General features: G+C 49.8%; 1 protein-coding gene across 2 annotated transcripts in view; it reads right to left on the reverse strand.

Moving 5' to 3' along the window:
• Positions 8,830-26,419, reverse strand: part of EIF2B3 (eukaryotic translation initiation factor 2B subunit gamma) — a 94,368-nt gene continuing 76,778 nt past the window's right edge. For both annotated transcript variants that reach the window (XM_021404974.1, XM_021404973.1), the window contains 2 exons: positions 19,911-20,014; positions 8,830-9,045 (listed from right to left, as the gene is read on the reverse strand). In XM_021404974.1, the coding sequence (XP_021260649.1) occupies positions 8,993-9,045; positions 19,911-20,014 (157 nt within the window). In that variant the 3' untranslated portion in view covers positions 8,830-8,992. The remainder of the gene's footprint in view (positions 9,046-19,910; positions 20,015-26,419) is intronic.

Genomic DNA, 26,419 nt, shown 5'->3' on the forward strand with positions numbered 1-26,419 from the left:
CCCCGCCGCGGGGAGAGGGGGGAGCGGAGCGGAGCGGAGCGGCACGGGGTGGGCATCCCCACAGCCAGCCCCATAGCATCGCCCTACAGCAGCCGCCTCTAAGGACGCGTACGTAGCCCACAGCTGCCCCCCCACAAGGATAGGCGGCCTCCACATGGGCGCCTCAGGGGATGGGCATCCCAACAGCGAACCTGACAGCATCGCCCTATAGCAGCCGCCTCCAAGGATGGGCACGTTCCCCATAGGCACCCTCCACAGCGGGTACTGGCAGCCCCACATGGGTGCCCCAAGGACTGCTTATCCCCCCCCCGCTCCGTAGCTGCCTTCCAGTCGCTCCCCCATAGCCATCTATGGGGCTGTGCATCTTCTCAGAACTTCTTCCCAAGAATGGGTGCCCCCGTTATACCCACTCCCCACCTCCAAGGGGCTGCGTGCCCTTCATGTGCACCCCAAGGAGTGGGCATCCCTGCTCCCACCCCAAGGGCCAAGTGTCCCCCCAAGGGTCAGGTGCTCTGCCATGGAGGAACAGGGTGTGCTCTGTTTTTTGGGGCTGCCCAAGAGCATTGCCCCTAGCCATGCACATCCAACCCCAGCAACCCTGGGCTGGAAGCAGGGGGATGCAGATCCCCCCCTATCCATAGGGCAGGGGGCAAGGGTAAATGCCAGCAGTGATTTGTGGGGCAATAGGGATTTGCGCCAGCCTTATGGGAGCTCTGCTCATTTTGCACCCTCCCGGGGTCTCTGTTGGATAGAGTCAGCGTTACTCCCACTGGGAACCTGCAGAGCTGCTGGGGGCAAACCCACACAGAGCATCATCCCATAAGGGGTGCAGGGTTCCCAGCATCTGGGCTCCTCCAGGCATCCCTTTATTGGCCCAAAATAGGGGGAAACCTCATCAATAATTCAGGAAAACCCCAACGCCATGTTCTGGGGCACTGCAGCCACAGAGCTGTGCTGGGCACCAGCGGCGCAGAAAGGGTTTCTCCCACGTCCCGCGATAGGCCTGTAGCATCTGGCGGTCCCCCAAATACAGAAGGGAAACAGCTATTCAGCACTTCTAGTGCCTGATTGCTATTAACAGCTCCACCATTCCCATTCCTCGGTGGACCGGTACTACCGCTGGGCAGCTGCTTCTTTTTAGAAAGTTAAATGGTTCTGCTGTCTGGTGTGGCACCATGGCGTCCTGTGATCTGTGTTCTCCATCGCCTATTTGTCACTGGTTATTCCTACCTGGAGCCATACCTGATGTATGGCACAGATGTGGTTGGCAAACCCTTGGGATGGCCACTGGGCCCCTCGGGGATGGCATCCTCAGCCCCATCCCAGCTCACCCATGGCAGCGCTGGGGTCCCAAAGCTGGAAGGTGCAGTGGCATGGATCTGAGCATTGTGGCACGGGGCCGCTTAGGGCATCCCAAACTCCATATGGGGATGGAACCCAACTGGAAAATGCCTGCAGGCAGGACTGGGCCCTGACACCACAGCAATGGGCTCCGGCAGCTCCGGGTCTGCTCAGTGCTGCAGGCTCTGGGCCACCCCTGTGTCCCCCAGAGCCACCCGGAGGGGATGTGGGCTGTGTCCTGAGCCCCACGGGCCACCGGCCTCGGGGAAGAGGCTCACGCATGGGGAGGCTGTGCCTGCCGCTTCGTGCTGACCGGCTGTTTTATATCAAGGCGGGAGGGGGGATTTGCTGTTCTAGATGGTATTTTAATGGGCAGCCAGGCAGCTGGAGCCTGGGAGAAGCCTGCTTTACATTGTTTGGGGTTGTAACAAATAAATTCAATTAAAGGCAAATGGCTCTGCGCAGCCCCCACCCTGTGCCGAGGCTCTGCAGCACGGATAGCTGTGGGAGCTCAGCCCTGGGTGCAAGGCAGGGGCCAGGGCTCCGTCCCCACACTGGGGACACCCTGGGGCCGTGTCCCAGTGAGACACTGGGATGTGGTGGGGGGCTGTGGAGGGAGGGGAGCGGGGATGCCCAGAGAGGGGGTGTCTCCATATGGCACGTTCCACCCCATGGTTCAAATGGGATGGGAGAATCCCAAGGACACCCCAGAGGGCAGCCCTGGGGATGGGGCACAAAGGGGGCTGGGGGGAGGGATGTAAGGAAGGGACAGGGACATGGAGCCGGCGGCAAAGCAGAGGGGACTTAGCGGGGCCATGCCAGAGCCTCAGAGCTGTAAACAGCCACAGCAGCAACTCCTCTGCCGGGAGCCAGAGCCGGGCGTTTGTTAGTTGGAAACCAGATGGTGCTCTGCAAAGCCAGCACAGCCCGCCCGGCTGTGGGCCCCTGCTCAGCGCGGGCTCCTGGGGGCCATGGTGGGATGGAGGAGGTGTCGGGGTGCTCCACGCTGTACTGAGGGCTGGGAGGGGGTGTCCCCGGGGGTGCTGTGTCCTCAGGGGATGCTGTGACCCCCAGGAATGCTGTGTCCCCGGAGGAATGACGTCACCCAAAGGGATGCTGTGGAAGGGCGGGATGAGAGAGGGGGCATCCACACTCCCAAGCCCCCGGGCACCTCTGTGTGCCACACTGTGCCTCAGTTTCCCAGCAGCTCCCCGGCAGCTGGGAATTTTCTGGGATGGAGGGGGTCCCCGAGCCAGAGGCCACCAGGTCCATCCAAACAAAGCTGTGGTGTCAGTGGGGAAGGGATGGAGCCCCATCCCTGAATCCAGGGAAAGCCCCAGGGTGACACCATAGGACATGGTGACAGGGTCAGGGACAGGAGAATTCCAGCCCCTTTCCCCAGTACCTGGCTGTCCCAGGGCAGTAGCACCATGGGGACATGGCCATACCCCTCTCAGCTCCCGTGTTTTGGGGGAGCGCAGCATGTGGGCAGACAGCCCGGACTGGGGAGGGGACAGAGGGAGCACCACATCCCCGTGGGGGTCCCATGGTGTTTACAGAGCTTAAGAACCCCCTAAGCCCCGCCAGGCCACGGGGCACAATAGCGTGTGGATGTGGTGACACTGGCCGTCCCCACACCACCTTGGAAGACAGAGGGCCCTGCCACCCACCGCCAGCACCGGGATTAATTATGATAATGTAGTTCTTTCCCCCTTTGTCACCCTAATGAATGGGCCCCTTTAGGATTTTAAGGCCTTTGTTTGGTGCCTCTTTACTGCGGTATTGTAGGATGGGGACTAGCAGGTGGCAGGTCCCCAAACAGCCCCTTTTGTCTCCTTTGGGGGCTGTTTGGTGGTGGGGTGGGGGAGGGGGTGCGGGGGGGGCTGCAGGGGGGCTCCGGGAGGGACCAGGCCCTGCACCCCACACTGTGCCGCCATGTCGGGGCCTGTAGGCTCGGCTGGGCCCACACGGCAGGCAGAAGCTGGGAGCCACCGCCTGAGCACTGGCCTTGATCTTTTACTGCCTGGGCAAATCAATTACCCGGCAGAAAAGTCCCTAAATCCCACCATAAAACCCGTTTAGCAGCTGATGTGGCCGCTGGTAGTGCTGGCTGGGCCCGGGGCAAAGCCTCAGCTCATGGCCACGGGGTGAGGGCAGGGTGGCTGGTGGCCACTGGGGATACTGGGAACAGTCAGGCACGGTGCTCTGGGATGTAGATCCTGGGGGTCCTGGCCGTGCTCAGCCCCTCCAAGACTCCACAGCATCTTCTCCTCTGCTCCTGTTCTGGGAAATGCCTTTGGGACACCCAGGAGCACTGTGACAAGGGACACCTCTGCCTGGGGATACCACTGGGAGCTGGGCACTGTAGATCCCTGTACCTTGCTGTACCTTCCCGCTCCCCATAGGACCCGAAATGTCCCTGTCTCATGGTGTACAGGGCAAAGGGGTGTGCAGGGGGGCAGATCCTGGCCAGGCACCACAAACAGCGGTGAGCAGCGGGGTGGTAAAACGGTGACAAGTAATTGGTGTCCTGGCCGGTCCTTTCATGCCGACGCCGTTTTATGGGTGAGGAAATTGCTTGTGAGTCAGGAACACAGGAGACAAATTTAGGAAGTGCTCTCTGAATGTGCTGGGGTCAGGCGCCGAGGCCGAGCGCTTGAAACCTGGGTGGCCTCGGCGCTTGCCCCGCGCCCCCCCGGCCCCTCGGCATGGGAACGCGGACCTTTTATCTTATCACTGCTCTTCCGCCCGCCCCAGCCTCCCCTCGGCCCCCTCCCAGCACAGCCGCTTGCACCGCAGACACAATGCCACCCTCTGGGAGTCAGCATGGGGGCTGCCCCCACTGCCCCAACCCACTCATGGGGTGCCCAATGTAGACCCCAATGAGCTGCCATGGGGCGAGGGGTCCCCCCTTGGGGTCCCACCCAAGTGGCAGTGGGTGAGGTGCTGAGCTGACCCACGGCCGGGCCCTGTCCTCAGGCACGAGCCGGTTGGCTCCCAGCGCTGGCTTCCAGAGCCCCCCTGGAAGAAGGGAGCATGTTCTGCCATTTGTTTGCTATGGTTTTAACTGGGAGGAAAGGCCACAACCCCATTAACGCGTGCCCGAACACGGCTGAGGGTACCTTGAGAGCACAGCCCCTTCCCTGGCCACCTCGAACACACCAAACCAGGCGGGTTGGATGTATTTTTCTTGATCGCTGGCCAAGTGCTCTCTCCTGCAAAGCAGCATGTTTCTCATTTTCTGTAGGTTTAACTCCAAATTAATTTGTAAGTGATCTAGGTTTCTTGTTCCCTGAAAGATACCTAATAGTGCAGAGGAGTTCCTGCCAACCGAAACGTCGCAGCGGGGCGAAGGAAAAGCAGTAAAAAGAAACCCAGGAACTGTGACCCCTGGTGGGTATTTAACAAGGTGTCAGGTCGAGGGATTTTCAGAGCCCTCTAAGTGGATGTGACACCGGCCCCACTGCGCGGGTTGAGCCACAGGAGGGTCCCGCCATGGGGATGCTCTGCCATGGCTGCTCAGACCCATCCAAATGCAGTGTTGGAAGGCGCTGGGTGAGCATGGAGGATGGGTTGGGGTCCCGGGACCGGCGCCCCGCTGCATGGGAAGCAAGCATGGTTTAATGGGGCCAGCTGCTGGCAGGAGGACACAGGCGCTTTTGTCTGTGCTCTCACTCCCGGCACTGGTTGGGGCTGGCAGGGCCTGGAGTGGTTCAGCCACCGAGAGCTGAGCTCGCCACTGGGGCTAGCGGCCAAACCCACCAAACAGCCCCGCTGCCCCATTTATGCTGGGGCAGCCAGCAGCAGCAGCAGCAGCTAGACTCCTGCCTTGCTGCCGGCTGTGGAGCAGAGGCAGCAGGATCCCTTCCTGCAGGCACCCGGCACCAAACGTCATCTGCAGAAGGGCCAGAGCAGGGAGGAGACGCTGCTGTTGCTCAATGACCCCGCAAGGGCCCCGGCCCTGGCTCTGTCCCATCGCCACCGGCAATGGCTGAGCGACACGGCCACCAAGCGGTCCCACGCTCTGTGGGCAGTGTTGCAGCATCAAGGACATCCCATGAACAGCGCAACCCGGCCACCATCAGCCCATTTGCTCTCTCCAGCCATTGCCAGGGGGTCCCAGCTTTCTCTGCCTGGTAACACGGCAGGAAAGCATTTTTGGGGATCCTGGGGTTGGAGTGAAAACGATGCAATGAGTTGCTGGGGTCTTTGCAAGGCAGATGGCTGTGCTCCGCCAGCTGGCCATCCCAAACATACCCATCACACCACCAGCAGCCACCCCATCCCCATCACCATCCCCATCACCACTCGCTCCTTCCTCCCTCAGCCTCTCCAGCTTCCCCTGAGCTGCACCCCGCTCCCTCCGTGCAGGTGCCAGCCCTGGGGACGGCACTGGCTGTGGTCCCTGCCACCAGCCACCCCAGCCCCACTGCAGGGTTAAACCCCCCAACCAAATGACGGAGGAAGATAGGAAAAACAATCACAACAATTTGTTTTATGCTGCCTGGATCCCTCCTCGCACGCAGCAGTGTTTTTGGACGGCCAATTTATAATCAGCAGTGTGGAATGTTGTAAATTAAATATTTTTAAACAACTTTGCTCTCTCTCTGGTTAAACATTTCAGAGATCGCTCTTTCTTGTCTGTCTCTTGCTGGGTGGTCCCTCCATTCGCCCGTACATCTTCCTCAAACACAATTAACCATTTAGATGTTGCACAAAGGAATAGCTTATGCATACAACACCAGTCGCTCGCTGCTCTGGCGGTGGGGGAGGGAGGCAAATAAGAAGGCAGCTTCTTTTATTTTCCACTAAAAACAAAAACAAGAAAATCCCTTTTTCCTTCCCAAACTATCCCATTTTCCTTGAATTGTAAAGGCACTGATCCAAGCTCATCAGCTGTCTCGGTGTTTGGTCCCTTGCTTTTCCCCCTCTCCTGAAATTCAACATTAGCATTTTAAAAGCCTTAAACATACAAGTTTATTTAGACCCCAGCTCTCTCAAGCTCTTGCTTTCCATATTTATATACACATGTATTTTAACATATATAAAATGTCTGTCTATAGGGCCTGGAAGGAAGTTCTCGTCTGCCGGCCCGTCTGGGTGACACGGTGTGTCTGTGGACCTCGGCTCCTGGGACATGGAGTGAAAATGGATGCTACCCTAAAGCAGCCACTCTGCTGGGACCTCAGATGCTGTGCAGCTCTGGGGCAGGGATGCTGGACCTCCTGGACTCCCATCCAACCTTCCAAACCCTTGACACCCAAGGTAGTGGGAAGGAGGGGATAAAGCCACAAAGGCTGGGGCTAGGCTGGCAGCAGCAGACACAGGAGATGTGGGGCCACCACCTTCCCCGGCAGCTCTCCCAGGGAGGTCGATGAACCAGGCAGGACAAACCGCCAAGCCGGCTGCGCTGACCCAAGCAAGACTCAGCACAGCTGTGCCGAAATCAGCACGTGCCAGCTCCCCCAGACAGGAATGTCCCAGCACCACCAAATGTCCAGAAAGCACCACCGCCTACAGAGCCGGGAAGATCCATCTTTTCAGAAACAGCACCCACAAAGCACTGCCCTGGTGTTAATACCACCATGACGGGCATGGGCTGCAGGACTCACCTCCCAGGGCATGACCGAGCAAAGCAAGGAGACAAACTGCTCCTGAAAGCTGGAGAGCAGCAGTGCAAGTCAGACCTTCCCGAATGCCTGCATGACTTGGGACCAAAGTTGCACCCCAAACAACCTGGGAACAGAAATGCATTTCTGAGGTCACCTCTCCATTCTCCTTGAAGACTGTTAAACTTCTCACTCAGTCTGTACACGTTCCTGTCTCACAGAACCACTGAGGTTGGAAAAGACCTCTCAGATCACCCAGCCCAACCCCACCCCACCTCACCATGCCCGCTGACCACGTCCCTCAGTGCCACATCCCCACAGTTCCTGAACACCTCCAAGGACGGTGACCCCACCACCTCCCTGGGCAGCCTGTGCCAGCACATCACTGCTCTTCCTGAGAATGAATTGTTCCCAACATCCAACCCATCCCCTGCTCATCCGATGATGGCAGCAGCACAGAGGCCAGGTGAGAGGAGGAAGGGTTAACCTGGTGCCCATCTTGGGATTCCTGAAGGCCCTATTATCCCGAATTATTTTTCATAATTACTGCCACACACGTAGACTACATCAAGAGTGAATCTTCACTTTGATAATTTGTGCTGCGAAATCTCACTTTGGGATCTACTTTTATCTCACACCAAACACCTGCAGGTCGTAAAAGGCAAAAAGGAAAAGAAAATGCCTCAAATCCCGGCCAGGTTTTCAAGTGTCAGGGAACACTAAATTAATGGTAAATTCTAACCGACACAGTAATGAGCCCCCCACCCTCTGCTTAAATTAGCTAAACAAAAGGACTCGAGTGAGACGTTACCTTATAATTAAGACACAAGGAGGTAAAGCTGTAGCTACTAAGGAAGGGGACGCTGACACTTCATTAGTTGAGATGGATCTTAGAAACCATACTTTCTATTCCAACCTAGTCCTTCAGAGTTCAGTTTTTGTTTATGAAACGCTGGGAATGTCTGGATTATAATCTCTTTTCTGTCAAATTAGCTAAGAAATGGTAATTTTTCTCAGGGGATGCTGGTGCCCACGAAGCACACATTTAAAATTTATCACTTCAGTTAATGAAATCTCATTCCAGCCAGTTGCTGTAAGCACCTCTGGATGCCAAACTGCCAGGCTCAGATAAATGTCCCGTTGAATCCTACCAGATTCCAATAAACAGCTTTTAGGTAGGAACTTGTGTCCAATTCACAAATGTTAAAGAACAGCTTGTGTTTCAATCCCCTCCAGGTGCTTTACAATCCTGGCACAACCCCTGACCACAAGGCTGTGCGTTTCACATTAGCGCTCTCGACCCATCTCACAGACGTACAGCCATCCGCACAGCGCCGGGACGTGGGGACGGACCTCCTGCCTGGGGTTGGGAACAGCAAAGGAACCATCCAAACAAGGCAGATGGTACCTGCTGTTTATGCCCTACTTTCCCTCTGGCCCCGTCACATTGCTTTTGGGCAGCACGTCCAAGTAACGGACCACACTCAGCACCGGTGCAAATGGGTGCCAAACTCCTCAGCTACGTCGCAGAGGAGCAGAGGTGCAGCTTAAATGCTTTTGTGCTACGGGGTAGCGTTGTGAGAGAGGGGAGAAGGCTTGCGAAGGGCTGCACGGAGCAGCCCACGCTGCGTTTTGCTGCCCACCTGCTGCGTTGAGGATGCGTAGGCAGCATCCCGAGTGGTTTCTCCTGGTACTGGGGGCTTGGCCTGCGTCGCAGCGGGGTCGGCAAAGTCACTCGTTCGAGTGGGCACAGCCTGTGTGGTCCCCGCTCTCCCTTCTGCTGGAAAAGTACAGTGCGTTCGCCGGGGCAGGGAGCGATATCAGCCGGCACAAACCCCGTGCATCCCAATGAGGGGGGAAGGGCTGGCGGACACACGGCTCTGTAAATACTTCTTTATTAAGACATAAATACAAAGCGGAGCAGGAAAGGAGCAGTGACAGGGTAAACCATGCCAGTACTGATCTGCGCGGATGATCTTACGATGCTGAACATCTGGTTCTGCTGCCGGCTTCCATAAAATCATCTTTAAAACCTACTTGGGTTATATCTCCATCAGCTGTTCAGTGCCCACAATGACTTCATTAACATGTTTGGCTGAAAAGAGAGAGGGAGGAAAAGAAGAGGAATTGAGTTTTGCAGCAGTGTTTCAGACCTTGCATTTTTTTAAATCCGCATCTTTAAAACAAATGAGAAAAGCAGATTCTAGGGAACTCGAGCACAGATTTGCTGCCCTTTTTTGGTCTCCAGCATCTCTCAGACAGTATCCCACACACACGGCAAAAGCCTAAACAACTGACTAAACATTAGGAGGTTTCTCTAATGAGAGTTTTCACATGTATGTGTCACTACCAAATAACAGAGGCCCGACGGAAGTCACAGCTGCTGCTGACAGGTGTACCTCTAAGTCCATGCAAAGAAGCATCCACATCCAGTGTGGAGCTCTGACACAGAACTACAAGGTCACTCCTCTGCCTATTCCCAGCCTTGGCGGACACATTAAGGTGCCAGTCCCTGCCCCAGCACTGCTCATGCGCTGTACTAAAAGAGCCTTCCACTTAAAATGCAAAAGCAGCTTGTCAGGGAAAGACTGCACATGGGGGATCTAGAGCCAAAATAATAAAAACACAAAACTGAAAGCCTAAAAACCCAAGCATGTGGCCTCAGAGCGTGACACAATGCCTGTGTGCTCCAAGTGGGTGTCCTCGGGGTATGGCCAGAGTTGGTGAATCTGAACCACTCCCTGGGAGTTGGACACCCATTCAAGCGAAGTTCAGGTGCTTTGAACCATGCCCCAAGGCTCTCCATCCCCCTTTTCCATTTCTGTACATTCAGAATAACAATTGGCTCTGGTATCCAGGGTGCCTGGGGTGAACCATTGGGGCCTGCGAGGCGCTCAGGCACACCGTGTTGTCTCCAACACCTTACACAGTAGTGGGGGTAGATGGCCAAAGATGAAGGAAATAACCAGTTGTGTTTTATTTACCCATCTAAAACGCCTCCCCTCAGGGGAGCAGATTTTGCAAGAGCGCTGCAAAACAACAGCCACGCTGCCCTCGGCCGCATAAAGCAATTCCTGCCAGTTCCCAAACTGGCCGAGCTAACATGACGCTTCTCGTGATTCAGAACTCAAGACACTATCATCGCACCATGCAAACCATCACTCCAGAAGTGGTTTGATTAAAAACTGCTCTGTAAACTTCAAGGAGTATTTGGACTGCAGCGAGATAACGTCCTGCTATGGCCCTGACCCCACCACCATACGGATCCTGCTGTCTGCTCTGCTTGCAGGACAGAGTTGGGTTAGCCACATGACCGCCTTCCAGAGATCCTTCGTGAAAATAACAACAAAATAAGAAAACAAGAACAAAAGGTCGCTTCTTACTTTCAGCATCAGATTGGGTAATTTATTCCCGTGCTCGAGGCATTTAGTGACAACTGATAATTAATCCTGGAGCTTCATGGAAACATCCTGGGTCTCAAAGCTGGAGCTGGAAGTTGGAGCCTGGGCTCCTGCACTTTGGGCACGATGAGCAGAGGTGGATGCAGCTCGGGAAAATGAGGGACTGACTGTACGCATGCCAGGTGCAAGCGTGATGTAGGTAGCACCACACAATCTCCCCAGCACAGCTCTGCCAATAGCCCCAAGTCCAGCCCTCAGCTCCTCTCTCCTCCCGTCCTGGACCCCACACAGCTCTGCCAAGGTACCTCAAATCCAACCTGCAGCACTTCTTGCTGTAACATTCCTCACCCCCAACAACTTTCCCAATATATCTCAAACAGGCCCTGTAGCAACTCCTGTGACTCCATTCCTGAACCTCCTCCAAGCAGACTACCTATCATGTTGATTTCTGTGATGTGAATAAGACTCTGGCTAGCATCCAGTGAGAGTAATTACGTTATGCCTCTGCAGATTAAACATGCCTTCACCTAAGCTTGTGAAGAACCATGTCAATTTATGGTTCCATATATGAGTTATCTCTAGCAATACCTTTTAATAAGGAACTTTCTGCTTCATTTCAGACAGCATCCTGCACTGAATGCGCAGAGCAGGGGTGGGCCCCATCACATACTTTGTTGCAGAGGTGGTACCAACTATTTGTATTTTGCACTGACATGCTTGCAGTCTTCTTCTGGTATCTTGCATTTTCCATCTGATTAGCTCAAGATGCTTTTCAAGAGCGGGTGAGTAAGAGCATTCCAATTTCACAGATGGGGAAACTGAGGCAGAAGCAAGCTTAGTGAGCTGATGCAGCACGTGTTCCCTGATCTCCCATCCTGTCCTTCCCTGATCCACACGGCACAGATTCTGGCACACGCAGTGTATCACCGCTACCACCAAACTCATTTCTCCTTGCACAGGCTAAAAGGAAACACATGAATGTGCCTGCCTCAAATCCACGAGAAAGTTTCTAAGTGATAAAGGGAATGGTTTTGCTAGAAACAAAGCCCGATTCCGCACCCCAGGGGGATGTGATAGGCAGATAAGGATTCACCCTGCTTCCCTCTTCCCTTCCCAAAGCCCTGCTTACAGAGGAAAGGGAATTCAGACTCCACCGTGTGTGCCAAGGAGCGGAGCTGCGGATAGTGTTTCATTATCAGCCCTGGCTGCCAGTTGCCAGTGGCTCTGGCTGGTATCAGCAAGCTCAGTTCGTGCAGAAACTCTGCCTGAAACTCAGGGGGGAGGAGGCAGAAGTACCTCCCATGCTCCGCTGTTCAGCTCCCTTCTCCTTCCCCAGCTCCCCATTAGGGATTTCTTACCAGGCTGCCTTTTATCTGACACTGGCAGGGTTACAGATGCATTCAGCCCACAGAGAAAGAAGAGGGATTAGAGAAAGGACTTTCAGAAAGCCTTCGAGTTGGACTCCGCAACCTTAAATCATGTTCAACTAGATCTTCTCAGATTGGGAGCATCTGGTGCTAAGCAAATCCAGAGCTGATCAACACATTCAACCTCCTGATTAGCACTTTGATTCAACTTGCTGACGCAGCCCAGCCCCAAGTCAGCCTGGGTGCTTGAACCCAGCGTCCACGGAGATTTTACTGAGCGTAAATCAAAAACCTGTCACTCGTTATAGATGCGTTCCTGCTTAGGAAGACGTGTGTTTACACATACTGTACGCTGAGCCCCTTAAAAACATACGCACAACATGAGGAGAGCTGGGGAGCAGCAGAGCCTTTGGTGCTTGGCTAAAAACAAATTGTAATGCAAATAAACAAAGGGGCGGAAATGACTGCAGAGCCCAGCACAAACCCTACCACCAGGACGGGGGCTGCAGCACAGCGCTGCCCTCCCCGGCACGGCGCAGCCTTCCTGGCAGGTTCCTGCGAAGCTGCTTACAGAAAGGGGATGCCGGAGCATTCCTTTAAAAGCCATGTGAAAGCATCTCCTTGCTGTTTGCTCAATTAGCCCCAGACAGATTGCTGCTGCTGCTGCTGGTGGCAACGCTGGGTTGTAAAGGAGGAGGGGAAGGAGGGGAAAGGCAGGGAAAAAAAAAAAAAAAGGAAGAAAAAAAAAAGGTTAGGGCCTAGGCCCAGGACCACCACGAAGTTCCAGCCCTCAGGGGCTCCAGAAAACGTTCAGTTTACTCACTCAATTACATACACTGTTTTATAAACCCTTTAAAATAAAATAGAAAACAGTCCCTGGCACAGAATTACTGCTCTATTATACAGCAGTGATGAAAGCCACTGCTGTGTATTTGCTCTCTTTAAAGCAAGAGATAGTTTAACTTAAAAACCGGGCAGGGGGAGGGGTGCCTGCAGAAACGCATGCACGAAAACACACCGTGGGTGGCTCCTACCACATTCACCCAGGACAGAAAGGATCAGAGAGTGGGAGAGAGGAGCAACTTGTCTCTGCAGCAATGGTTGGCCCTAGAAAGGCAGCCAGGTTGGTGGGGGTAGAGGAACTACAGGGGCTTAAGGGGATGGGAAGCAGCTGAAGCTTGACTCTGGGAGGCTGGAGGGTGTTTTAAATTACATGGAGAGATAAAGAAGGGAAGCAGGTGATGGGGGCTGATTTGTTTGTGTTTACGGAGCGCTGGGGCTTTCCAGTCAAGGCCTGCTCTCTCCCCAGCTACGCCATACTTATGTGACCGCTAGCGATCGGGGTGATTGTACCGTGGCCCCAAAGACCAGGAGTGTCCCACAGATTAAAAGTGCCACGTGAGCCCCACAGTGAGGCACCTGTCTGTGCTTGAGGGGCTCTGGAGTGATGCTCCCCGTGAGCATCCCGGGGAGGGATGTGCAACTCTGCCCGGGGCACTGGGAATGGGACTGGTGAGAGCTTCAGGCACATCAGCTCTGCTGAGCAGCTGGGGGCCCAACCCAGGCTCCAGGCAGGGAACAGATGCAGATCCACTCTTAGAGATCCCACCCTTGTCATACACCACTCCCAGAAACACCCATGTGCAGTGCCTGTGCTCACCTGGGGCAACTGAGGATACTCTCATCAGTGTTGTACACAGAATGGTTTGGGTTGGAAGGGACCTTCAAAGATCATCCAGTCCAGTCCCCGGCCATGGGCAGGAGCATCTTGCACTAGATGAGGTATTAACCCCTTTTCCCTCATATCCACCCAGGGAAACAGGCACGTCTTGGGATGTAAAGGTAAAGGCAACAATGAATTCAGTGTTTGGAGGAAGATGAGTTTACTGTGGCTTTGAGCAGATGGACAGGGTAGGGAGAAGGAATTGGGAAGTGACTGAGGTATAGAAATGTGATTGTTCAGGGTGTTAGGAGGGTGTTTCCTCCTTTGTCAGAGGAAAGTGAGATTAAGAGGGATGTGCACAACAGTGAGCTCCTTGGGGACAGGAATGCACTCACAGCCCCAGCACTGTGGCAGTGTCCTAACAACCACTGAAGAAGGGGACTGGGTTACAATGATGCATGTGCTCCCACAGGGACAACACTCCCTCACAGCAAACACTAACAGGGATCTCAGAAATGTCAGTCTGAAAGCTTCTGTCCACATTCCCACTAGGATGGCAGCAATGCCACATCTGCCTGGAGACTGCTGCCCGCTGCGTTGGACACAAGCAGAGGTCCCCTTCCTCTCTCAGGTATCCATTGGGGTGTCCTTCCTGGCTCTTTCATGTGGCTGAGCTCTAGCAGAGCACAAGAGGTTATTTTCTCTGCATGGAGCATGTACAAATATTTCTACAAGGTTACGAACTGCTGCCTTATGGGTAGACATCACAATCAACATGCTGTGAATGTGGCAGTTCCCTTAACCCGTTCACGCAGGAAGTCTGAACTTCCCTGGCTGGGAACAACACAGTGCTCGAGTGAGAGTGTGACAGTCCCCAGCAGCAGAGGGAAGGACAAAACATCACAAATAGGATATTCTAGGGGAGTTTTATGCCACCACTAAGACCAGAACTCACAGATTGTTTTTATACAGCTTGGAAAGCAGGCTTATTAGGATCAGCTAGAAATTGTCAGTGATGCAAAAGATGCCTGTTTGCACTGACAAGTGATATCTTTGTCAGGGACATTCAGTAGTTAATCTCTTCTAGGGAACAAGTCACATGGACCTCTAAAATTCCCTATGAATTTACACTATTCCTGCTTTCCAGATCATCCTGCACCTCAGTGCACAACATACATGTGTGCACTGTTTAGTCTGTGTCTGTTCTTCATGAGCTTTCTTAACTCCCATCTGCACTGCAGCATGCTTTCTGACCCCAACCTTGTGTCATGGTAAGGATTTTCAGTTCCTCCAGTTTCCCCAGGAGGTACCCAGCATCTTGCAACAGCAAGCAATGCTCAGCTCTACTTGAATGCAGCAAGAGATCAGAAAGCCCATCAATCCCTTCCTGTCCCTATCTTGCTCAATCTTGGCTGGGGTGAGGTATCCTTGCAAGCAGTCATCCATTCATATGTAGAGGCTCCATAAACTGTATCTGCCTGCACAGGATGGCATTAGAGAAAAGCGTGCTCTTTGGCCCTCATTAAAATAAAACAATCTTACTCTGTTTCATTGAGAAGTCCTAGGACTGCAAGTTTGGAACAAGACTTGGAAAATGATCTGAAACAGGAGCCTACTGGATATTCGCCTTTTTTTGTTCTTGTGAGAAACCACACACTTTTGGCTATGTGATAAGCCTCTGGAAAAAATCTGTTTGCACATGTTCTCAGGAGGGCAGCTAAAAGCTCCAGAGACTGTTTGCCCTGAGTGCTTTTGACCAAGGAAGTGCAGGAATGATGTAGGACTTCCCCCAAGCTCGTGTCCCAGCTCTGGGACCAGCACTCAGCACAGAACTACTTCCCTCCAGTGCCCAGAGTGATCCTGCCCGGGCACAACGGCAGCACAGAAAGAGACCAAAGCAGTAGGGGACTGAGTGCCAGATGGGAAATGGAGCATGGGGCTGTTAGGCAAGGGGGCTGGAAATAGCATCTATGGTGAGAACAGAGGAGACAGGTGTGTGGCTGGGCACAACAAAGTAAGAGAAAAAAACTAAGACTGGAGGAGGAACCAAAGACTGGGAATGGGATGAGACTGGTTCTGGGACAAAGCCAAAGTAGGGAGCTGCGAGGCAGGAGTCAGAAGCAGAGAGGAAATAGGTGATGTGGTTGGGGCCCAGGGGCCGATGCTGTGGGCAGGAGCAGTAAAGCCTACGTTAACTACAGCCTCCTCCCCCCCACACCAGGAGTGAATCTCCGGGCTGCTGACACCCATGGGCATCTGTGAAATTTCCTGGCAAAGTTCCTCTTGCCTCGCTCCAAATCCAGCTCCCCTTAAGGAGGATGACCCACTACTGTCAGTTCCCATCAGCTGGAACAGCAGAAGCTCTATAATGGACTTCTAGTTCCTAGAGCTGCTAATGACCCATGCACAGGCCAACATGATCCCATGAAAAAACTTTTTTTTTCCTTTTTCTTTTTTTTCAGTAGACTGAACCTTCCATCCCAATATTTACAAAGAAAATGCTACGGCTAAAATGTAATTGTTAGGAAATGCTACGTGTAACATGCCACTTCAGCATTTAAGTTGGGCAGTCAGAATGAATGGGCCTACAAACAGCATCACTGTGACTCTCAGGTCTTTCTAAAATAGGAGGAAAAACCAACCACGTTCACGCTGAGGAGGTAAAAATGAGGTTGTTAACAGCTGTGAAGCACTAGGATGACAAATGTTGCAGAAAGGCCACAGAAAGGATCTTGTTTCTTGCATAGTGTACAGTAATTAAGGTTTCAGACTCAAGCTGAAAAAAGACAGGAATCGGGGCTATGGAACAACCTCGCATTCAGCATGTACTCAGCAGCACTTTCTGGGTGCTGACTGCATCATGACCCCAAGGAAAATAAAAATATATGGTTGTATTAAAAATGCACCAGAATAAGCACAGTGAAGTCTTAGCTTACACCTTGGTCATGGAGATAATACTACTAAGTACGCTTCAGGATGCCAAGCTAAGATTACATCAGCATCCTGAATGCTGATACTTTTTTCCTTTCTGCAAATACACTTTGTGGCAATAACACTGCTGTAATACACTTTCTGGGTGTACAGTGACTCAAGCTGTCCCTAAATGACACTGGCTCCTGCACAGTCAATGAACACAAAACATGCGTGCCCCAGGGACGTCAGAGATGAAAGTGAGGGCTAAGGTGGTGAGTTTTGTGTCAGTTTTGCTAGTTTTATCCTATGAGCGTCTCTTTACTATCTCTGTTCTCTATTTTGCTTTGAAGAAAGCAGGTTCATCAAAAACGCTGGAGTGCAACTGTAGTAACTGTCTTAGAAACAGTGACTGAATGCTTTGTGCAATTAAGCCCTTTCAGAACTGCTGCCTGTCATTTCCTATCCCCTTAATAATTACCTCCTTTTTCTTAGGTACCAACATGTTTTCCAAACTGCTTTCTGGGTGAGGTCGCCTGTCTGCTAATTCTCTCCTAGCAAATTTCTTAAAGTATCAAAGAGGAAGGGAAGTGGATGCTTCCTAAGCATGGTAATAAAAGCAGTAGGAAGAGAAAAGCATGACTCTCAGGAGGCATGGCTTGCAAATCCAGAAGTTTAATAAAACTCCACATCATGACTTTAACAGAGGCACTTAAAAAGCACTGTGTCTGGCCAGTGCTGTGATGGGGCCTGAAGTCATTGCTGACAGCTACCTGCCCCCCCTGTGTCTCTAACTCGCTTTTCAGTTTGAAATTAATAGGCTGCATCTGATCTACCCCAAAAACCAGTGGTGGAGCGCTCCCTCTATTTAGGTGTCCAGAGCTTTGCCAAGCCTATTATTAAGTGATGAGGTCTCCCACCACGTCCCCAGGGAGATTATCCCACAGCCGACCAGACCACATCATTAGGAAAATGTTTCAGATATCCAACCTAAATTGTGTTTAATTCAATCCCATTACTCCCAGCTGCGCCATTTAGACCACCCTAAATATGCCCCTGCCTCTTCCGCAGAAGGAAAAGGACGAGAGCTGGTTTGAGTTACTTTTGTCTATCATTTGTGGTATCTGTTCTTCTGCCATCCTGCTTCCATGGTTCAGGTTATGAAAGGAGGTCAGTGGCTCAAAGAGCTCTTGTACCCTGAGCTGCCTGGGCAGCGAGAACAGGACTCCTATGGCAGAACTGGGAGCATGCAGCCAGTTCCGCAGCAAAGTCAACTGTGGGATTTGCTTGGGACTGTGCAGGATGATGCAGGGATCTTTGTACCTTTGATGAATCCTGGCTGATGCTTTGGAATAAGGAACTGCTGTGTTTTTTTTTCTTCTTCTTTAATGTTTCTGGGAAGGTGTATGCAGCTTCGCTGAGGTTTCTAGCATGTAACTCCCAGACTGGGGTCAACAGCCAGCTGCTACCACTTACGTCTGCTGAGGTGCGATCAGCTTGCAACAAAAGGTGGCTGTGACCCAACAGAACCAGTTTTTCGTAACCTGGCTGTGAAGGCTAGAGTTTGAAGAAGGAAAAACTACCAAACAGAATAACATAGCCAAAGTCTTGATGAAAGTGGGAGTATGGAAACAGACTTACAGGGCCACACCAAAAGCTTGGCACAAGATACAGGAAGTCTTGGGCAGGGGAAAGGAAGTCATGGCATGCTTTCACAGTGAAAAAGAGAGGGCCCAGTTTACTGTGGGACCAGGCAAGGTCAGAAGAGACATGCTGGGCTGGAAAGACTCTGCAGTTCAGGAAATAAGTCATGAACTTCATAGACAGATCCCAGACCACCAAGGAGAACCTGACCCCCAGCCCAAAGAAATTCCAGAACAGTTAGGAAACTGAGGCAGAGAAATGAACTGAGGCTTTATTATTATTTTTTCTTGCTTGGCATAACGGCATATTTGTCATTCTTAATCTACCTGAGTGTCTTTGCTAACATCAGTCATACGAGGGCCCACAGACTCACTGAGAAGTGCTCTGGAGAGGTGAGCAAGTGGCCCCACAAGAACAGGCAAATGAACCGTGGGTTCCAGCCCTGTTCCTCTCCTTCCAAATATGTTATCATAGAATCATAGAACTATGTTGACAGATCTTGAAAAATGTTCAGATAAAGACAACAAGGACAATCATGAAGAAAGAATGGTTTCCATACCAAGATCAACCAGACTGGGACCTGCATCCTGGAAGAGACTACCAAAAAAGATGTGAGTGAGGGCAAAGCGTGATATTTCTGTTTGAAATGATCTGCTGAAGAAATGGAGCAAAGTAAATCAGCTAAATCTACACCCTGTTTCCTCATAGTTGAAATTTTAGATTAATAAACGAATGTGACCTGATTTAGCTCTCCTAGTGATTCATGCTCAGAAGAAGGCGCAGATAGATCATCATGAACAGTATGTATCTTCAGTGAACCCACAACGGTTGATGATTACAACTGATGCGATGGGCAAAGCCATGGGTAGGCAGAAACTGGTATACAAGGACCAAGATCACAGTGCACATAAGACTGACTGGGTGTTTCCTACAGTATCTGAGACTTGCAATTGTAGGATCAACACTTTGTTTTCATGAGTCCCTTTTACTTCTAGTTTCAAATTAAAATAAAATTTTCCATATGCATAGCTGGCAATAGGTTATACCACACCACATTAAGTGCAAACCCTGCTCTTTGTGAGGACACTCACAATTGGGAAACCACCCATATACTATAAAGACAAAACAAGCAAACAAATCCTGATCTGACTAAATAACTTCACATGGAGCCTGAAAAGGAACTCACTGTTGTCCTCAGTCCACACCCTAAAGCAGGGATCTGCCAAACCCCAACCATAAATATTCATTAAAAAGCCCTCTGCTTGGGATGCAGTCACTGAGACAGCCATTTCCTGCCCATTATCTCTTAGGGCAGGAAATCAACAGTTCCACTTAGGCGGTTACTGAGCCCTCACCAGTCACAGCTTGATTGGATAGCCTAACTTTGCCCAATCTGGGGCCACATAGTTGTAACCTCTCTGAAACCCCAAAAAAGCATTTCATTTCAGTAAAGCAGATCTGAATGTAGCTGGTCTTGCATTTACTACTGAGCACAGCAGCTCCCAGTACAACATTCCATCTCGAGCTCCTGCTTGGAGCAGGGTGGATGGGAGCGTGCTGGCACCTGTGGCTGCTAGCATTCACAAAGGGAAGGATGTCTGTGCCATCACTCATTTGACTGCATCACCCCTGACACTGACAAAATCTATTTGTCAAAACTACAGTTCCTTCTGCTGAGGACAACTCCAAACTGATCTAATTGTGGTGTCTGGGAAAAGACTGTCTCAGCACCCAATCTTGTTCTTTATAGTAACAACAAAGTTTTTCTGCCAACTTCTGAAGAGCGAGTCCCTGAACTATTCTTATGCCAGGAAGCTGCACTTTCCATGAAAAACAAATCTTAATCTTAAGGGACACCACAATGTAGAACTGCCACTGCTTACTGGCTCTTCAAGAAGAAACAGGAGGAAAATCTTGAAGAGGAAATTCTAAAAATTAATTACAAATGCATCATAAAAACAGCTTTTCTACTTACCTTTGGTTTCCAGTCTCTGATCACTTCCAATCAAACAGTCTTTGATGTCTGCACCCTTCTCTATCACAGCATTATTACAAATAACGCTGCCCTGAAGACAGCACCTATAAAACAAGCACAAGGTAGAGCAAGAAAATGATTAAAAATGATAGCGAAGAAACAAAGGTATCCGCTGGGATAGCTAATAAACCTCTGACATGATTTGATCACCCAGTTAGGAAAGAGTTTCAGAGTCCAGATGTTGTCTCCATAACTCCTCTACTGAGATCCTGAGAGATCTGAGTGAGTTATTCCATTGGTCTTTGCCTGGCCAAGCAGTAAAACAGTAATTGTGCATCTTAACTGATATCTGTGAAGTGTGTTCACTCAACAGCATGAGTAATGTTAAATGGTACAAACAATTTATTTCAAAGCTATGGAGAAAAAACAGCTATGCTGCAGATGATTTGTTTCCTCATATTTACATGCGCAAAGACGGGCAGAAATCATTGAAGGCATTCAGCTAAGAAGTGCCTAAAAGCACAAAGTATAGCACACCTTGAAACCAGTTGGTGGAGAGAAAGCTGTAAGTGAGATATATAACCCCAGGGAGATGGAGGTATCTGTCCCGTTTCATATCTCCTCCCCAGCACTTCTGCTAATGTATACAACGACAGTTGTGGATATTCTTGCTACCCTCAGTCAAATAACTCATCTCTTTCTGAAGTTTTTGGCTTCAGTGACTTTCTGCATTGAGCTCTGCAGTTTAATCCCCCCTGTGACACCCGCAGCCATGGCCATGGGTCTCACCACTGCTCACCGCACCAGCAAAACGCTGCTGTGCTGCACCACCAGGCTGGCTCATCAACAGAAGAGCTATTTTGGAGTTAGAACTAATAGCACAGAGGGCTTTTGGTACCAAGTGAGACCGCCCCGAGCCTCAATTTTGTATTGAACAGAGAGCCAGCCAGCTATGGTCCTCAGGAGCAAAGAGGAGTGTCAATCCTCACTCCAGACTGCCAATCCTAACATTAATTCCTAGTTCTTTTCCTACTCACACATTGCCACTATCTGGTACGCAGAATTTGCCATTAAATATATAACAATTCTGTTGCTCATGTGAGTCAGAGCAGAAACCACCTGCATCACAAACACGGCATTAATTCTGCAGGAGTAAAAGCAATAAAACTGGACCTCAGCCACGGTGGTTAGCAATTATGACTTCCCTTGAGCAGACTGTCCCCTCTGAACAATCATTCTTTTAACTCGCTTCAACTCCCCCTCCTCTGACCTATAAGGAGGCAATATGAGCAATTATGCTCCAAGTAACCAGCTCAGGTTGCCTTGGCAAGGTTTTTACTAACATATTAATAAGATAAAAAGCGGCAAAGATACACAGCAGACCCCTGTCTGCCTTTGCTCTCACACTGTCACCAGCTGCTTCTTTCCAATAGCTCCATGTACTCAGGCCATTGTCTTGTGCAACAGCATTTGCTGGGAGAAAACTCAGTGTTGGCAGTGAGGCTGGAAAATGAACTGGTACAGGGAGGACTGGCCATCACTGCTTCCATCCCGAGCTGGTGCCATCCAAGCAAAGGTGACAGGAGAGATTGCTCACTGCCCACTGAAAGGTTCCCTATCCAAAAAAACAAGCTCCAAAATACCTTCTCTTCGATCACTTTGAATCATTTCCCTGAGACTTGTAGGTTCCCATCATCTACCATTGCTTCCAAGTACAAGAACCATGGAGTTGTGGCACTGACTGACATGGCTTAAGTGGGCATGGTAGGGATGGGTTGGCGGCTGGACACAATGATCTTAGGCGGTCTTTTCCAATCTGAATGATTGTATGATTCTAAGAAGAGCCTTGGGCGTGCTAAGATCTACTTTAAGCTCTTGTTCTGGAGCTCAGGCTGGAGCAGGTTGGATGTGCATCCCAAGCCTTCTTGGGATCATTTTTCAACTCTTGGGGAAAGAACAGCACTGTAACCAAGAAAGTGCTGATGACATTAACATCAAAGATAAGGGGCTTTCCTGCCAAACCATTTGTTGGAAGGACATCCCAGGGAACCAAGGCGAACGTGGCTGTGCCAGGTGCTTGCAAACCTACCCTTCCCCAGTGCCAGCGTAAAGCAAAAGCAAAGGACTCCACCACCCCAGGAGTTTCTTCAAACTTATAAACACAACCAAATGCACAAGTTTTAGAACCATGCTCAGTGCTAGGATTACCCCAGTTGCACACACCAGCAGTGAATCTGGCTTTTATTGCTCAAGTGGAACAAAACTTCATGAGATAAAAACACAATTTGTGGGTGTTCCCTTTACCCGCTGACAGATGTAACACAGCCATTTTGAAACCACTTGTAAATGCCTTTTTTTTTTTTCTAAAAAGTATGTTATAAGGCCTGCCAAGATAAGTATTTTGCGTGTTTATTTAATTTTTACTATTTTTTTTAAATTGAAGAGTAAGGGATAAACTTTTATTCTCTTAAAGGATAAATATCACATCTCAAGGCAATCTTCTGCATCCTCCTTGGATAAATACCCACTATGTTTCCTGCCTCGCTTAACAATTAGGTGCTATTAGTCCTCAAAGGTGCTCTGACAGCATTCAGCTTCACTGACCATGTTGTGTGTGCGCATACGCACATATTTGATGTACTGCTTTATAATGCAAACCATATTTATTTCTTTTCCTAAAACGTAGTATATTTTTAAACTTTTCAGCACCGTGAAAACGGATATCTTCTGACCTTAAAATCCAAAGAGCATGTTCAAACCCACAAGAGGAACTAATTTGGGGCATTTGATTTATGGCTGAAATTTCAATTTGAATTTGTTTTAAGTGCAATCACAAGCTGAAAGTCTGGCAGCTGAGCGTTTTTCAGAAAATAAATAAAAATATTCAGTGTGCGTGTCTGCATTCTAGAGAGAGCATTTTACAAGCCCAGTCCTGTAGTGGTAACAGATGTAGATGTCGGCTAGCTAAGACATTAATTTGTTATACAGGTACAATGTGCGAATGGAAGCATATGAGAGTGAGTGTGTGTGTATGGCTGTGCATGTGCGTACATTATGCACACCCTGCATCTGAGAGACAGAGAGGCTGACTCGGGTTTTGGATTTTTTTTTTTTTCTGAAAGTGAGAGAACAAGAGCAAAAGGAGTAGTGGCCAAGGAGGCATGGGGGGATTACAAGGATTTAGGTCTTTAAACTGCAGACCACCTAACAAGATCACTCTGAAATGCCACTAATTTCAGTTAAGGCCACAGACCTCCCTTCCTCTGCCCTCCCTCTCTCTCCCATTGTAAACAACTAATCCCAGCAGAAAACAACAGAGAGCAAAATATACACACATTCTGCAACATTCCAGGTCCTTCTTTATCTTTTATTTATTTTTCTAAAAGGTCAGAGTATGTATGGAGGGAGGGGGGAGGGGAAGAAAGCCAAAAAAACCTCAAGTCCATCTCTTGTGTGGGCTTGGAGGAAGCTGGGAGAAAGCAAAGTCCAAGAGCATACAATATGGAGCTTTTATAGCATAGCAATTCCTGGACCGGGCTTACTTTCCCCTCCCTCTATTTGTGGCAAAGTCACATAGCTTTAAACCAAAGGACAGGGTGGTCGATTACATCTGAAAGAAATGTAAAGAATTGAGAAAGAATTCCATCTCCTGTCGAAATTATAAATAAGGAAGTATTAGTCCCAGAGACAGGCTGATTTATGCAGTCCTGGAGCTGCTGACTTTCAGCCCGAGTATCAGTCTATAAATCTAACTCTTAAATCAAATGTGTCAATCGCTGCAGAACTGAGACACTTAAGAAAAGAAAGGCATCTACCACTGAAAGCAGGAAGACTGCCAGGGAACGGAGGTACTGTACCTTTCTTAACTTTCTAAAGTGTAAATCTGAGATCAAACATCCTCTGGGGGAACGGGAAATCAAAATCCGCAGTGCTCAGCACACCGGGAGCAGGCTGCAGGAGTCCAGGACACAACCCCTAATTACAGGCTACCCACTGATTATTTAGGACTCTGTGATTAAAGTGATGAACGCTCCTGGGAGAAAGGGGCTTAAGTAACTGAGGTCAAGACCTCAACTGCAGCTCTCGCCCTGGTTGTGCAAGCTTAGGAAAGTACAAATGTCACAGGTTTGCCTTACAGCAAATCTCCTGAAATGCCAATGGAAGCTATCCAGGTCTGCTAGTTTAATCCAATTGTGCCAAAAAAACGACATAATCTCTGTTGGGCAGCAAAGCAAATGAGGTGTCTAAAACGCAACACTTACAACTATAGGCTGAAGAGGAAGAAAGAGCTTGGAGCAGAGAGCTTAGGACGGCCGTGGGTCATGCTCTGCCAGGCCAAGCAGTCAGGAGTCCTGCTGCTCCGGATGAGCTAGGAAGCAGAGACGGATTGGGGAGTTAAAAGCCAAGGGTGACATGCCTCGGCAGCTACTCTGCTGACTGAGGGGTAACAGCTGTGGATTCCCCTGGGAGCAACATCCCATTCCGCCTTGACCAAGGAAACAACAGCCACAGCAGGCAGCTCAATAACTGTGAGAGGTGGCAAGGGGAGAGCTCCAAACCCTACCAGCAGCCCCTCAAAGAATCCCTCCATAGCTGGTGGCTGGGACACGTAGTCACAGGATGAGGCACAAAGCCACGGGAAAACAGGAAAGAGGCAACACCACTGTTAGGAAACTTGAGAATCTGCAATGTTGCCTTCACCAACATTTACTTTTACACACTAACAAGCCAACTCCGGGTACTGTGAATTCACATTATATACTCAAGTAAATACCAAAGACTACAATAGATGCCAGCAGTGCGTGCTATAATTTATAGATACATTTCAAAGAAAGCATTCTTAAGTGAATTTGGGCTTTGATCTCCTGTTTTTCCCCTTGGGGTAACAAAAACATTCTACCAATCCCCTAAATTCTTAACCCGTCTCCGAGGGTGTTTTCGCTGAGGAACTTGAAGTTTCAAGTCTCTTTGCTAGCCAAGCTCATCACTGTGGTATGGCTCCTTTACACTTCTTCCCCACACCCTAAACATTTTGCATTACATATTGCATATACTTGCCAGCACTCGTATTTTCCAGTGAAAGTTCAACTGACCTTAAAGGATTGCCTCAAACCTTCCTTAACTTGTTTTATTAAGTGAAATGTAGACTGCCGGGGGAGGTCGCCTGGAAGGTTGTGCCTCACCTCTGAAACTTCAGATAAATCCAGCTGACCTTGGAACAAACCAATTGGTGGCCTTTCATGCAGCTGGAAGGCTGGTTATGTACACTTCAGCAAAAGCACACACTGAAACAAGTCTTACATCAGGAAACCCTTATGCACAAGGAAGCTGACCTCCTTCTGGATTCTCTCCCTCCATAGGACATTCTTAGTTAAATCAGCTGCCGTACTGTATGGGCTAGGTGTACAAGGAAAAGAGGATTTTCTAAATGCCATCCTTAAAAACAGAGACTGGTTTCCTGGAGTTAAGCTGAACTTGTTCAACCCCACAGTCCCCTTAGGAACTCAGAGGGACAATTCTGAAACAACCTGAGAATTTATTCCTTTTCCTTACCCAGGCTGGGGAAGATTTTCAGGAGCACCAATGGTACTTGCACACAGACTCCCACCAAAGCCTGGCAGCAATCAGTTGCTTTTGAAAATCTGCATACACCTCTTCAATTAGACCCATGTGGCTAGCAGGAGGCAGAAGCTTATTTATAGCTCTAACTCTGGCCACCTGAAGAAGCAGATCAGCAGAACAAGAGGAGCTGTTTTCAAATGCCACTTTTCAGACCTGACCTGTGCTTTCAGTTCAGTTCAGTTTCAGCTTTGATGTACAAGATGTTTGGAAAACTGGGAAGAGCTCCTCACACTATCAGGGAAACGTGTATCTGAGTTTAAAGAACAGGTGATTTATTTAAGATAGATTGATGTACCAGGAAGCTAGCCAGAAGAAAATGTTCTTTGAGGAGCTGCAAGTAATAATGGTTCAGAGATTCACAAGATAACAGGTACTATGTGAGAAGTATCCTAAATACAACAGATATAGCAGAATTCAACTAATGCTGCAAGCAAACTAGCTGTGGAAGTAGCTCAGGTACTTTCTGCTCACTGCTTTCCAGGTTTGTCCTCTCCTCCTCAATTTACCTTCCTGAAAGCAAACTCTGTTGAGAAATAAGAGCTCTTGTTACTGGCAAGCACTATATCTAGCTTTATTCATACATTCACGCCTATCCATATCCACAAGATTCTTCATGCTTATATATACTTATGCATACTATATATGCTTCTTCTGAATTAAGCTCTCGCTTTTCATGTGCTTTCTGCAATGTCTATTCTAAACTTGTTCTTCCAAAGCTTAGCATAGGGCAGGGCTGCCACTGGCATCATAAGACAGCATCCAGAAGACAACAGCCATCTTAAAAACTGGTTCAAGACACAAAACATTTGGAAATCCAAGCATAAGCAAAACTTTTATTTCCAGCTTTGCAAGCTATGGTGCTGGAAACAACTTCATCTCTCTTCATT

The sequence above is a fragment of the Numida meleagris genome, chromosome 7, assembly GCF_002078875.1.
Source record: "Numida meleagris isolate 19003 breed g44 Domestic line chromosome 7, NumMel1.0, whole genome shotgun sequence".
In the NCBI taxonomy this organism is placed as follows: Eukaryota; Metazoa; Chordata; class Aves; order Galliformes; family Numididae; genus Numida; species Numida meleagris.